Raw genomic sequence first — 12,274 nt, 5'->3', positions numbered from 1 at the left:
TGCTTTCACTGAGACAGAAGAGGGGTTGGATGTCCTTGCATAGGCCGTCTCTTAAGTAATTTTTATTTAAAATAATCAGTATAAAAAATCAGTATGCCAATGTGACACATTTCGGGGTGGCTTGCCCTTAGCCCTACAGGGGTATCGGTGATAGTGAAGACATAAATTGAAAGTTGATAATAAGAAGAAACAAAATATGATTGTTAGTTTCTTGCTTCAAATCTCTCTTTGCTTATAGGTTTTAGTCTTAAAGCCCTTGGCTTAGGGAGCCCCAACCTTAGGGTCTCTGCATTTCTTCTTTCCTCCTCCCCTTACCCTCTTCTCTCCATTTTCAGTGCGCTCAATCCATGAGTTAGTAAGCTGCTGTTGTGTCTGGAACAGCACCCTCCCACACACACACACCACCTCTCCTGCCTTGTCATCTTTCAATGCTTAGCCTGGAGAGCTCAGAGGCTTTCCATAACTCTCCCTCCCCCTGACACTGAATCACCAAATCTGGGATTAGTTCCTCTGTGTGCTTGCATGCCTTGCTGCTCACACCTTGTCACGGCAGGAACCACATGGCATTATAAATATATTCATACACTGTATGTAGAACACATGTGTTGTGATTATAACAACTTATCTGTTTTGGGGCTCCTGGTTGGGTCAGTCAGTTAAGCCTCTTGGTTTTGGCTCAAGCCATGATCTCATGGGTCATGAAATTGAGCTCCATTTTGGGCTCTGTGCTCAGCAGGGAGTGTGCTTGAAGGTTCTTTCCCTCTGCCCCCCACCCAAATAAATATATAAATCTTAAAAAAAATAACTTACTTGTCTCTCACCAGATATGAAAGAAACTTGAGAGCACTCTAGGTAATAACATTTCTTTTATCTTTATACTTCTAGCACAGATATGGTGCCTGGCATAGGGGAAGCACTCGTGAAATATTGGCCAAACAAATGAGTGGATATACTAAATCCCTTATTGGCAGTATTGTAGGTTGTGTTCCATGTGCCCTGTGGCTGCTAAGTTCTCTTCATTCAGACCACTAACAAGCCTGTGAGATCCTCTGAGAAATCCCTCTCTGGAGAGACTGGCAGGCACACTAAGGGCATTTAGAAACATGTTTATTGAAAGGCATTTACTTCGTCCCTTCCTTGCTTCCTTGCCCTGACTTTTTTTTTTTTTTGCATATATTCTTTCAGTTTTAGCTCAATGTTTTTCAGATTTTGACTTGTGCTTTTGTATATGAATGACACATATATACATTATACATGTATTATACATGTATACATCATGATATGTGTTAAATATATATTATATAGGTATTCTCTAAGTAAGGTTGGAAAAAGGATAATTTGCTCAAGATAAAATTAAGTAGGTTGGTAAAAATAAGTAAAATTAAGGCATAGATTAAATCATGTTTAATCAAGACTCTAGCTCTACTTCTTAGCTCATGACCTGAAGAGTTTTGGCATTTTGTTGATCACTGAGGTTGAACTTCTGTGCAGAGGATGGTGGCAAGTAGAGATATATTCCTAGTGCCCTGATTCTAGAGTTTCCACTTAAATTCTCCTTAAGGGAAAGTGAAGTCAAAAAGTGAAGTCAAAATTGGTAGGCCCACTAAATGACCCAGATCTTAGAACTGAATATCTGCTACTTTTTTTTTTAAGATTTTATTTGTTTATTCATGAGACACACACACACAGAGAGAGAGAGAGAGAGAGGCACAGGCACAGGCAGAGGGAGAAGCAGGCTCCATGCCAGGAGCCTGATGCGGGACTTGATCCTGGGTCTCCAGGGTCATGCCCTGGACTGAAGGTGGCGGTAAACCACTGAGCCACCTGGGCTGCCCAATATCTGCTACTTTTAATCTGTGAGCCAATAGATCCTTTTTTTATTACAATCAGATATGATGATTTTGCTAAAGATTCTTACATTTAAAATTTTTTCTTGCATGTCTTAAGTTGATGTCCTACCTGTTCACTCAACTTCTGGCTCTTAGTATTGGAGGCTCTGTCATTTGGTAGAAAGAATTGGGCTTTAAAGTCAAACATATGAAGACCTGAATTCTGGATTTCTTACTAAGTAACTTTGAGAATGTTGAGCAATTCTTACAGCTTCATTTTTCTCATCTATGAGTGATGTTTTAAGGATTATGTGAATTAATAATGTGATTTACGCAGCAAAATATAGGTAAATAAATACTGTCTCACCTCCAAATTGTATTTGGGTGAGGAAAAGGGGAGAACATAAAAGATAACCAATTTGAAGTTAGGAAGCCTAGGAAGCTAGCTAGTTCCAATCATTCTTCTAATCAGTTAAAAAAAATAAAATAATCATCTTATCTTTACCTTTTTTTTAAATTAAAGAAATATACCAAAAAATGAATGTACACAAACAACATATCTTGCCAGAGAAATAGTTTATTGGAAAACCCATCAAGAATTTTTTTCTCTATGAAAATATCCAGTATAAGAAATAGGATCCAAGAAGCAACATGACCAAGAAAATATAGTCAGAGCTCTGACAGATTTTAGTAGTATTTTGATAATAGATGATGTTCACCTGCCCAAATGATCCAAATGATTATTCAGCCGAATAACCATAAAAAATGTCTCAATTTTTTTCCCATTAAAATGAAAGGTAGGCTTTCCATATCTGGGCCATCTGGTCTACCTCAACAAATGATAAACTGCCCAGGCAAGTGAATACTGAATAGACAGCTTCTGGGTTCTTCATTGTCAGCCATGGAGCAAAGCAATCATCATTCAGCAGCAGCTTGAGATGCAGGGCTCACAGGAGGGCTGAGTGTAGGTTGTGAGGTTGAGGGTCTCCAGGCCTGGGGTAGGGTGGCTGGAGTTGAGCAGGAAGCAGGTGGGCACACAGGGCTGAGGAATATGGCAGGGTGGGGGGCAGTTGTCACAGCAGGTTGGTTCCAGTAACCAAGTCGTGTGTGGGCAGGTGCTAGGCAGGCAGACTCCACACCGGCAGCATTTGTCAGAGGAGCAGATGGTGGTGGCGGGGCCAGTGGGTACGCTGCAGCAGCAGGGAACACAGCAAGCCATGGTGTTGAGAATCTGGTTTGCTTCTGGTTTCTTGCAAAGATGAGGTTTCTGGGATACAAATGTCTCCTCTTGCTTTGAGGCTCTTATATATGCTCCCTGGTGGGTGTTGGTCCAACCAGAAAGCTTCCTCCCATTTTTGTTTATCCCACCTGTCTTCACTAAGATTCTCTAATCAGTTTGGTATTTACTTGTCCATTGAGAGTCCTGCCCTTATTAAGGTAAATCATGTTTTTGACTCATTGACTTGTCATTTTTGTCATAAGATGGTTGCATTTTATCTTCACAGGGTCTGGAATGCCAAACTTGATTATGGATAATCAGTCTGAGAGAAAATTTAGCTATAGTTTCAGAGGCTATATTCTTCTCCCTGTTTTCCTCCCCCTTAATTTAAAATAGTATGCATAACATGATATCATCTTTAATTACTAATTTTGGTACATGTAACTCAAGCGGTTAAATGGACCATTCTCTAAATAAAGTCAGTAAGGACATGGCTACTTACAGATGAATGTTACATATGGCTATATGCACCTCAGACATATTTACCTTATTTATTGAGGATATAATTCAGGTTCTATTGAGCAAGTGGGGTGATAACCAGAATGGAATAAGATGAAACCCCTTTCATTATTTTTAATCTATTGCAAGTTTCCAAAGGTTGTATTACCCTTATACTTTTTTTTAAGAATTTTATTCTCAAAGTTATGCCAATCTCATAGTGAGTCAAAATGTAAATTCTTTGGGAAGAAAGATGCACCCGGTTGCTGACCTTTGTTAAATGTACCAGTAAAAGAAAATCACTTCATCTTTATTCATTTTCAAATGAATGCTATACTTAATTTAAAATAAATTGAAACAAGAACTAAAAAGAGAAGTCATAGGTTCATAAAACAACAGTGGCTTCTGGAAGGGGATCCAATCCAATGTGATTTAGAGCTATAGAAATCCTTTTTTTCACTGACTTCCTACTGTGAATGTTTTCACACCTTGGATCTTCAATTGGGTTGTAAATTCTTTTGAGGAATGCCTTATACAACATTCTTCACCTTAGTTGGCCTTGATTTGCCATTCTGTAGGTTGACAGATGAGGAACTTGGACTGAATAATCTCTAATATGTAACATCCAGATTCCAGCATTTTCACATACTTCCTCTTGATCAGCACAAAACTATTCAGTTAGTAGAATTTAAATTACATAATTTGTTGGATAGCAAGTTGCTGTTGAGTAAACATGAAGTACAGATTCTTTGGATGGGTGTTTCTGAGGAGACATTACTGAAAACCAACTTGGCCTGATTAAAAGGGAAGAAGCCCAGCTGGAACAAATCAGTGGAAAATATTAAATGTCCTTGGTAAATAAACCTCATGCATTTTACGAGAGGAAGAACTCGTTAATGAAGTTGGCTTGATTTTTGCTTAAATATTGATACGTATCACAAAGCATATCAAATAAAAGTGGTTAAAGCCTTCTAGGTACTTAACATCTCTGTGACTGTGATCATACTGTTTCTTTTTTTTTGAATTTTATTTATTTATTCATGAGAGATACAGAGAGAGACAGAAAAGCAGAGACACAGGCAGAGGCAGAAGCAGGCTCCATGCAGGGAGCATGATGTGGGACTCAGTCCTGAGACTCCAGGATCACGCCCTGGGCCAAAGGCAGGCGCTAAACCGCTGAGCCACCCAGGGATCCCAAGATCATACTGTTTCTTGCAGTCCTTCCCTGATTCTCTACTTTTCAAATGCTACTCATTACTCAAGCATCAATTCAAATATCTCCTTCACGGTAGCTTTTAGGTGGTTCTTCTAGATTCTTTGCTTTCACAAAGTGTGCTGCCTGTCTTTATATTTAGACCTTGTGTTAGTCTGTTATATATTATGGTTCATCATTTATATCTGTCTTCCTCACTCCAGTGCAAACTCTCTGAAAATGGGAATTATGTCTTCATCTTCTTTGTCTCTATTCAAGTACTTCATTCAGTGCCTGGAACATAGTAGGCATTTGATAAATGTATATTGAATTGGATCAAATTACAGATTAGAATGAAAAAAGGTATGTATTTATTTTTAGAATATACCCTTATAATAATAATAATAATAATAATTTACATAAGCAGAACAATTCAGTTGTGAAGTGCTTTACACTTGTCAAAACAGTTTTACATTCAAAGCTTCACCTAAACGAGTCAATGAAAAAATATGGGTCAGCTCAGTCTTCGGGGTCTCTTCTGTATGTTGATATTTGATTGTCAGTTTCTCAGAATCTTTAAACAGACATATGTGAGTTATTTACTTAGAGAGACAGGAAAACATTAAAATTAAAAGCAGGGGCTGACCTTGGAATTTAAAATGATTTTAAGCTTACATCTTAATATATCTGACCATTCAGGCAATTTTCTTCAAGTATTTACATAACCTTGTGAGGCCTCTTTTTGCTTATGTGGTTTATGTTGATGTCATCAGTTAATGTCATTCTGCTGGACGTATTTATAGGTTTATGATGTGCACATGCGTTAAGAGTTGTGCAGTAATTATAGCATTAAACACGAGACAGTACATGGTTTGGGGCACAGTGGTGCTTATTTAGTTTTAAGGTGAGGAGGCTCATGACAGTGTTTATTCGACTTCTCACTGTAAGTCATCATTCAAAACACAGAAAGAACAGTTCTGCAAAACTGAAAGCACAGTGTCAGAACGTTTTCTTCCAGAGCTTTTAATTAAAAACCATTTGCTGAGCAGCCCTTAATGACTATTGTTGTCTCTTGGGGCAATGTGGGCAAGCTCCCATAGCCATATCTTTGGCTAGCACCTGGTGCTTCACATGCACAGGGTTGGACACAGGTGGTGATAGAGATCCCACTCAGGTTTGGAATAGGGTGGCAGCTGTTGAGAAGCCAACATGATGGCACATAGGAGTCAGGCACACAGCAGGGTGGGGGGCAGGGGTCGCAGCAGGTGGGCTGAAGGAGGCTGAGCTGGTGTGGGCAGGTGCTGGGCAGGCCAATTCCACATTGACAGCACAGGTCAGAGGAGCAGATGGTGGTGGTGGGGCCGGTGGTGGGGATCCTGCAGCAGCCTTGGAGACAAGACTCACAGTAAGACATTTTGTTGCTGTCTACAAAGTTGTTCTCTGTGAGTCTTTTATATCCAGCTGTCTCAGGGACCATGGCTTCTGCCCATCAGAATGTTTCCCTGTTGTTGTTTGTATAATCCCATACAAATAACTCACTAACTTCTTATTTATCAGCAATAAGCTCTCCTTCAGTTTTATTTGGTTGTGTTGCTACATTCAAACGTGCTTCCTGCTGCCATTTCAAAATGGTATCAGTGTAGTTCTTCACTTACTCAATCACAGGTAAATACTTCACTGTCTTTTCTGGCTTCCCTCTTTTTTACCAACCAGAATTTGTTCTTACAAGTGATCACTACTAAGTGTAAAGAATCAAAAGTGATTTCCCTGAGAAGTAAGAAATAGTCCTTCTCAAAATGTGTGCTCTGGATATATTTGGGAAGTCAAAACCTCTGGGACTTTTTCCTACCAGATTTACCTTGCTACCTTTTTATGGATTTGAGGGAATAAATGAATATCAGAAATCAATACCATGATCTTTATTGGGAAGCTCAGAACATGTTAGATGATTTTCTGTCCCAATCCACTACATTATATATGTATGCAATTATGTATAAATATTTAAATAATCTCTCAAAGGATATTGGTTTTTTAACCAGAAGCCTGAACATATTAAAACATAGATTCATAAGACTGTCTATGGTCTGAAAAATGGGCTTGCATCTCCTTGCAAAACAACATGAAAAGTTCTTTCTTTTCAGAATAACCAAATTGCTGACTGCCAAAGCTGGTAGTCACTTCCTATCAAACATCTAAAAAATTCCTTCCACTTTAATTCAGTGATAGTGTTAATATGTCATGGTCAAAGCTCATACATAAATACAGTAAAGGATACTGGTCAGCAAATCCATTAATTTTAAGTCAAATATTTATTCAGTCTCGCATATATTCTGAAAAGTATGGGAGAGATAGAAAAATAGAAGGCATGGTGCCTATCCTTCAAGGGTACAAGGTCTAATGGAAAAGGCTAGGAATCCCTTTGCATATGATCCAAACAATGTATAATTAAGTACAAGACAAGGTAATAAGGAGGAGTTCTGGAACTAAGTTTGAATCCAGATTATAAATTACGTGTTGTGAGACCTAGATCGAGTTATTTAGGCTTCTACAAATTTGGGAAAAATAATAACCACTAACCGTAGTCTTATTGCAAGAGTTAAATAAGATTAAATGAGGATTGCTTATACAAATCCTTTGGTCTTGGGGCACCTGGGTGGCCCAGTGGTTAAATGTCTGCCTTTGGCTCAGGGCATGATCCCAGGGTCCCTGGGTGGAGTCCCACATCAGGCTCCCTACAGGGAGCCTGCTTCTCCCTCTGCTTATGTCTCTGCCTCTCTCTTTGTGTCTCTCATGAATAAATAAATAAAATCTTTAAAACAAAACAAACAAAAAACCCCAAATCTATCAGCCTTGTGTGTGGCACAGTCCGGTTTCTCCCATGGACACTGTGAGAATATCTACAAGAGGAAATATGATGGAAAGTCTCTGTCATCAGAGACACCTGCAGGGTTTTGATCAGCCAATGTTTAGAAAAGAGGTAAGTGCCTTTGGGTCAAGAAAACAATGACTTTTTCTACATTCCGCTCTTATGCTCTGCCCCTGCCCCTGATAGAGTTGGCCACACCCTCTTTTGCCTTGATTGTACTCCTTATCTACCCATAAATAATGGCTGCAGTTCTGGTACACTTGTTGGTTCTCAACTAGAATGTAATCTCCTTCTAAGCAGAGACCATGTCTTATTTTTCTTGGTTTCTGCAGTACCTAGCCATAGGGCCTGGATCATGGGGTGGAGTCTCAGGGCTGGAACACATGGAATGAATGGTTGAGGGAAGAAGGTTGGAAAATAATGACAACTAGCATTTGCAGATGCTTCTGCACCAAGTTTAGTCAGGAAAACAAGCAAAGAAGAAAACCCTCACAAAAAGTATTTCAACAGAGAATTTTAAGATCAAGTATTGGCTAAATAGGCTCAGGGGACTGAAAAAGCCAAAAAGAAAACTGAGGTAACAAACACAAAAAGCTGGTTACCAGCTTTAGGATGGGGATGAGAGAGTAAAGTTTGGGGGTAACTGAACCCAGATGCTGGGAAGAGGGGCCCTACTGAGCTGCGTACAGACCCCAGGGGCTGCCCAGCTGGTGCTCTGGCCTCAAAAGCTCAGGGGAGAGGGCCCGTGGGGCCAGGTGTGTCCTTCTTGGGGGGAGGGGTTCACCACCTTGCTGGTGCAGGTGTTTCTAAGGAGGTGCAGTGATGCTGTTTTTGGAGTGTGGAAGGAAGCTGGAGACTAGAATCTACTGTGGCTATGGGATAAAGGACTGTCGCTGGGGCAACAAGACCTTCTCTTCCTCAGGCCTTGCAGGCTCCTTCTAGCGCCCTCTATTGATGGAATCTACTAGAAACTCACCCCAGCATCACAATATTAAAAGGTGGACCTAGATGTTGACAGCCAGTACACAGTGTTTGAAGGGCTGTGCGTGTTTTAATTAATTTAATCTTCACTACAGTTTTAGGGGGTATATACTTTTTTTTAATTGAAATGTAGCTGGCACAATGTTACAGTAGTTTCAGATGTACAGCATAGGGATTAGACAAATCTGTCCATTAAGCTGTGCTCACCACAGTATAGCTACAGTCTGTCACCATACAGCACTGTTACAATACCACTGACTGTATTCCCTTTGCTGTACCTTTCATCCCCATAATTTGTTCATTCCAAAACTATAAGCCTTTACGTTGCCCTCTCCTTCACCCCTTTTTCCCATCCCCCTACTCCCTCCACTCTGTAAACCACCAGTTCTCTGTATTTATACATACTTTTCAAAAATTCGCTTTTTGTTTTTGAATAGATTTAGATTTACAGAAAGCTTGCAAAGATAGTACAGCATTCCTATCTATCCCTCACTTGATTTCTCTTAATGATAATATCTTACAACACCATTGCACATCTATCAAAACTAAGAAACCAACATTGGTACATCGCTGTTAATTAAATTTCAGGGGTTATCCAGATATTACTAGTTTTTCCACTACTGTCCTCTTTCTGTTCCAGGATCCAGTCTGAGATCCCACATTACATTTAGTCATAGCAATGCCTTAGTCTCCTCTGGTCAGTGACAATTTTTTTCTTAGGCTTTCCTAGTTTTTCATGACCTAACAGTCCTGTGGTGCACTGGTTGGGTAGGGTACAAACTGTTTTTAATCTTATTTGACAGTTGAGGAACCTGAGGCCAGGAGAAGTTAACGACATGACCAAGGACACATAGCTAATATGTGCCAGAGATATGATTTAAAACAAGATACTTCTCTCTTGCCTGTCAAATAGGGGGCATTGCTCTGACAAGAGTGTAGGCTATACATTGCCCCAAGGTTAGTAGTAGATAAGATTTGGTAGAAATGACTATACCAGGTTATTCAGTAAACAAAACAAAACAAAACAAAAAAGCACAAAACTTAAGTTATCCTAGAGTTTTGAGCAATTCAATTTAACCAATGCTTATAGAAGGATAAAAGCTTGGCCTGACAGAGGTATAGTTTGGATGAAGGGAGAGGCATGGGATCATTGAACCAAGGTTACCTAGGAGGCTGTGATCAGTGGCTAAATTAGGCTAGAGTTAGTGAAGATGGAAATAAAGGCCTGGAGGCCAGGATATATTTGAAAGAAAAATGAAAACAATTATTAACTTTACAGGTAGCTTGTTTTCACTTTGAACTGGGTTATTGAAACTCCTCAGAAAATTAAAAAATGTGTTTGAGTTGCCAAACATTTTGTATTTCAGCGCAAGGTTAATGACCCATTAACCTGTGTGAAGGTTGCTAATCAGTATTTTAAAGTCTGGCTGAAAAAAAAAAGATGATTTGTTTTCACCTTAGAAACACAAAGAGCTTTTCCTAGACTCTTTGTATGTACTCATTTTGCCTTAGACTGTAATCACCCCAGAGAAAGTGAGTTACTATATACAACCAAATATACAATTTAGGGGGCCAGAAGAAAATGTACTGTTAAGTGGCATATACTTTTCTCCTGGATAAAGAGAGCCACATGTAATCCATTTATCTCGGGCATATTGCTGTCTGCAAAGGAAGTGTGTGCTTTGGTGTAGAGGAAAGAGAAGCAGCTTTTGGATTCAGGCAGTTTTAGGTTTAATCCCCACTCAATCACTTACTATTTGTGTAACTTTTTCAAGTCTCAGTTTTCTCTCTTGTAAGGTGGAGAGATTGATGGTAGCTATCTGTCCGTGGTTTTTTTTTTTTTAGAAATAAATGAAATAATGCCCATGAAACACATATTAGAATACCCAATAGATATTCACCAAATGTTAGCTATTATGAATGAAAGTAGCACTAAAAGTGATCAGGTGGGATGCAGTTGGTTAGTGGCATGGAGTATACTTGTTACTTAAAATGCTTCTGGATAACCTAGGACCGTAGAATGTTAAAGCTGAAAGTCTCTCTAGAGAAATTCTGGTCAACAAGCCTGTTTGACTGATTTAAGACCTGAGACCCACAGAACTCAAGTGACTGGCTCAGGGCCACAAGGCAGCTTAGGAGCAGAGCCACACATCTGTGTTCCATCTGGGTCATTTAAATTAGTGCCAAGGGTCTTTGAGTGCCTAAAGGTCCACAGTGGTATTTCTAGGACACTCAGATTTACTTTCAGTATTAAAAATAAAATCTAAATATTTAACCCTTACAAACATATATGAAAATGTCAAAATTCTTTGCTTATGACTAAAAAAAGGAAACTTGGGCATATTAATCCTAAAATTCTCACCAATGCTTATGAATGTATTTATGAACAAACATGAAGGAAGAAATGGGTTATTTTACAAAGGTATGTGGAAAAAATAATATTTTTCAAAGAATAAGAGGATGCCTTTTGGTGCGAAAGCTGGGAACCATTATGTGGCAGTAATGGCGAGTGTCTGTCACCATTTAGAATGGGGCTGTTGACATGTTGGGTCATCTGAGTCTCACAATAATCCTGAGGCCAGGATACAGGCAGGGGTGGGAGTATTATTTCTGCTGTGATGACGAGAAAACTAAGGTTGAGAGAAAAGTGAATGGCCCAAAGTCCCAAGACAAGTCCAAGAAAATAGATGAGATTGTTCTTTGGATACTTCCTGTAAAAACCTTATACATTTGGAATTTTCCAGGACAACTGAGGAGATGAATTAATGGTCATCATAAAAGTTCTATTCTAACAGGAACTGTGTTTTTGCTTCCAGAATTGTGTGCCATTTCTGGTGGATGGATAATACTGTGCTATAGCCTGGCATTTTCAGCTTATTTCAACACCATGATACTATATGTTACTTGGACTACTAAACTTCTTTGTTCTTTTAAAGATTTTATTTATTTATTAATGAGCGACACACAGAGAGAGACATAGACAGAGGGAGAAGCAGGCTCCCTGTGGGGAACCTGATGTGGTACTTGATCCTAGGACCCCAGGATCATGCCCTGAGCCAAAGGCAGACACTCAACCACTGAGTCACCCAGGTGTCCCTGGACTAGTAAACTTCTAAAGATAATTCTTACAAGTAAAACAAGCCTCATTTGAGGGTGCAAGGAATAGCCAATAAATATGAATATTTTTTCGGAATTGACTTTTCTAGACAGCATATATCAAGTAATGGGTATATGTTCTTCCCCAAATTACGTTTGCATTTTGAGCTTGGAATTTCACCAATGATTATAACTAAAGCAATCAAAATTGTTTCTACATGACAGCAAAGTGATCAATTTGTTTAGCCAGGTAAGGAAGAAAGAAAAATCAATTTCAGGGACAATGGAAATTAAATTAAGTAAAACATTTAAAAAACATTATATTAATCTCCAGGTTCCAGCAAAGGGCTTGGCATAGTAGTTGTCTTCAAAAAATACCTATTGAGTAAAAAGATTCTACAAAATGGCATAGTGAATTTTTTAGTTTTCAACCCATCACAAAGAGCTAGTATGTAATTTTTCAGTGATTCCACCACAAATGTGCTCCTTCTGCTGGGGATAAATCTTAGATATGATGACCTGCTATTCAGGTTTAGATAGGCATTCCACTTTCGCCAAGAAGAAACATGAGAACAAATCATCACAAGGCCAAA

General features: G+C 39.1%; 1 protein-coding gene across 1 annotated transcript; it reads right to left on the bottom strand.

Moving 5' to 3' along the window:
• Window positions 1-2,388: 2,388 nt before the first annotated feature.
• On the bottom strand, window positions 2,389-3,102 carry LOC112655377 (keratin-associated protein 3-3). Its single transcript, XM_025440467.3, has one exon. The coding sequence runs from the start codon at window positions 3,046-3,048 to the stop codon at window positions 2,752-2,754; it is 297 nt and encodes a 98-aa protein (XP_025296252.1). The 5' UTR covers window positions 3,049-3,102; the 3' UTR covers window positions 2,389-2,751.
• Between the last annotated feature and the right edge of the window lie 9,172 nt (window positions 3,103-12,274).

The sequence above is a fragment of the Canis lupus genome, chromosome 9 (genome assembly GCF_003254725.2).
Source record: "Canis lupus dingo isolate Sandy chromosome 9, ASM325472v2, whole genome shotgun sequence".
In the NCBI taxonomy this organism is placed as follows: Eukaryota; Metazoa; Chordata; class Mammalia; order Carnivora; family Canidae; genus Canis; species Canis lupus.
This window is presented reverse-complemented; position numbering and strand designations above follow the sequence as displayed.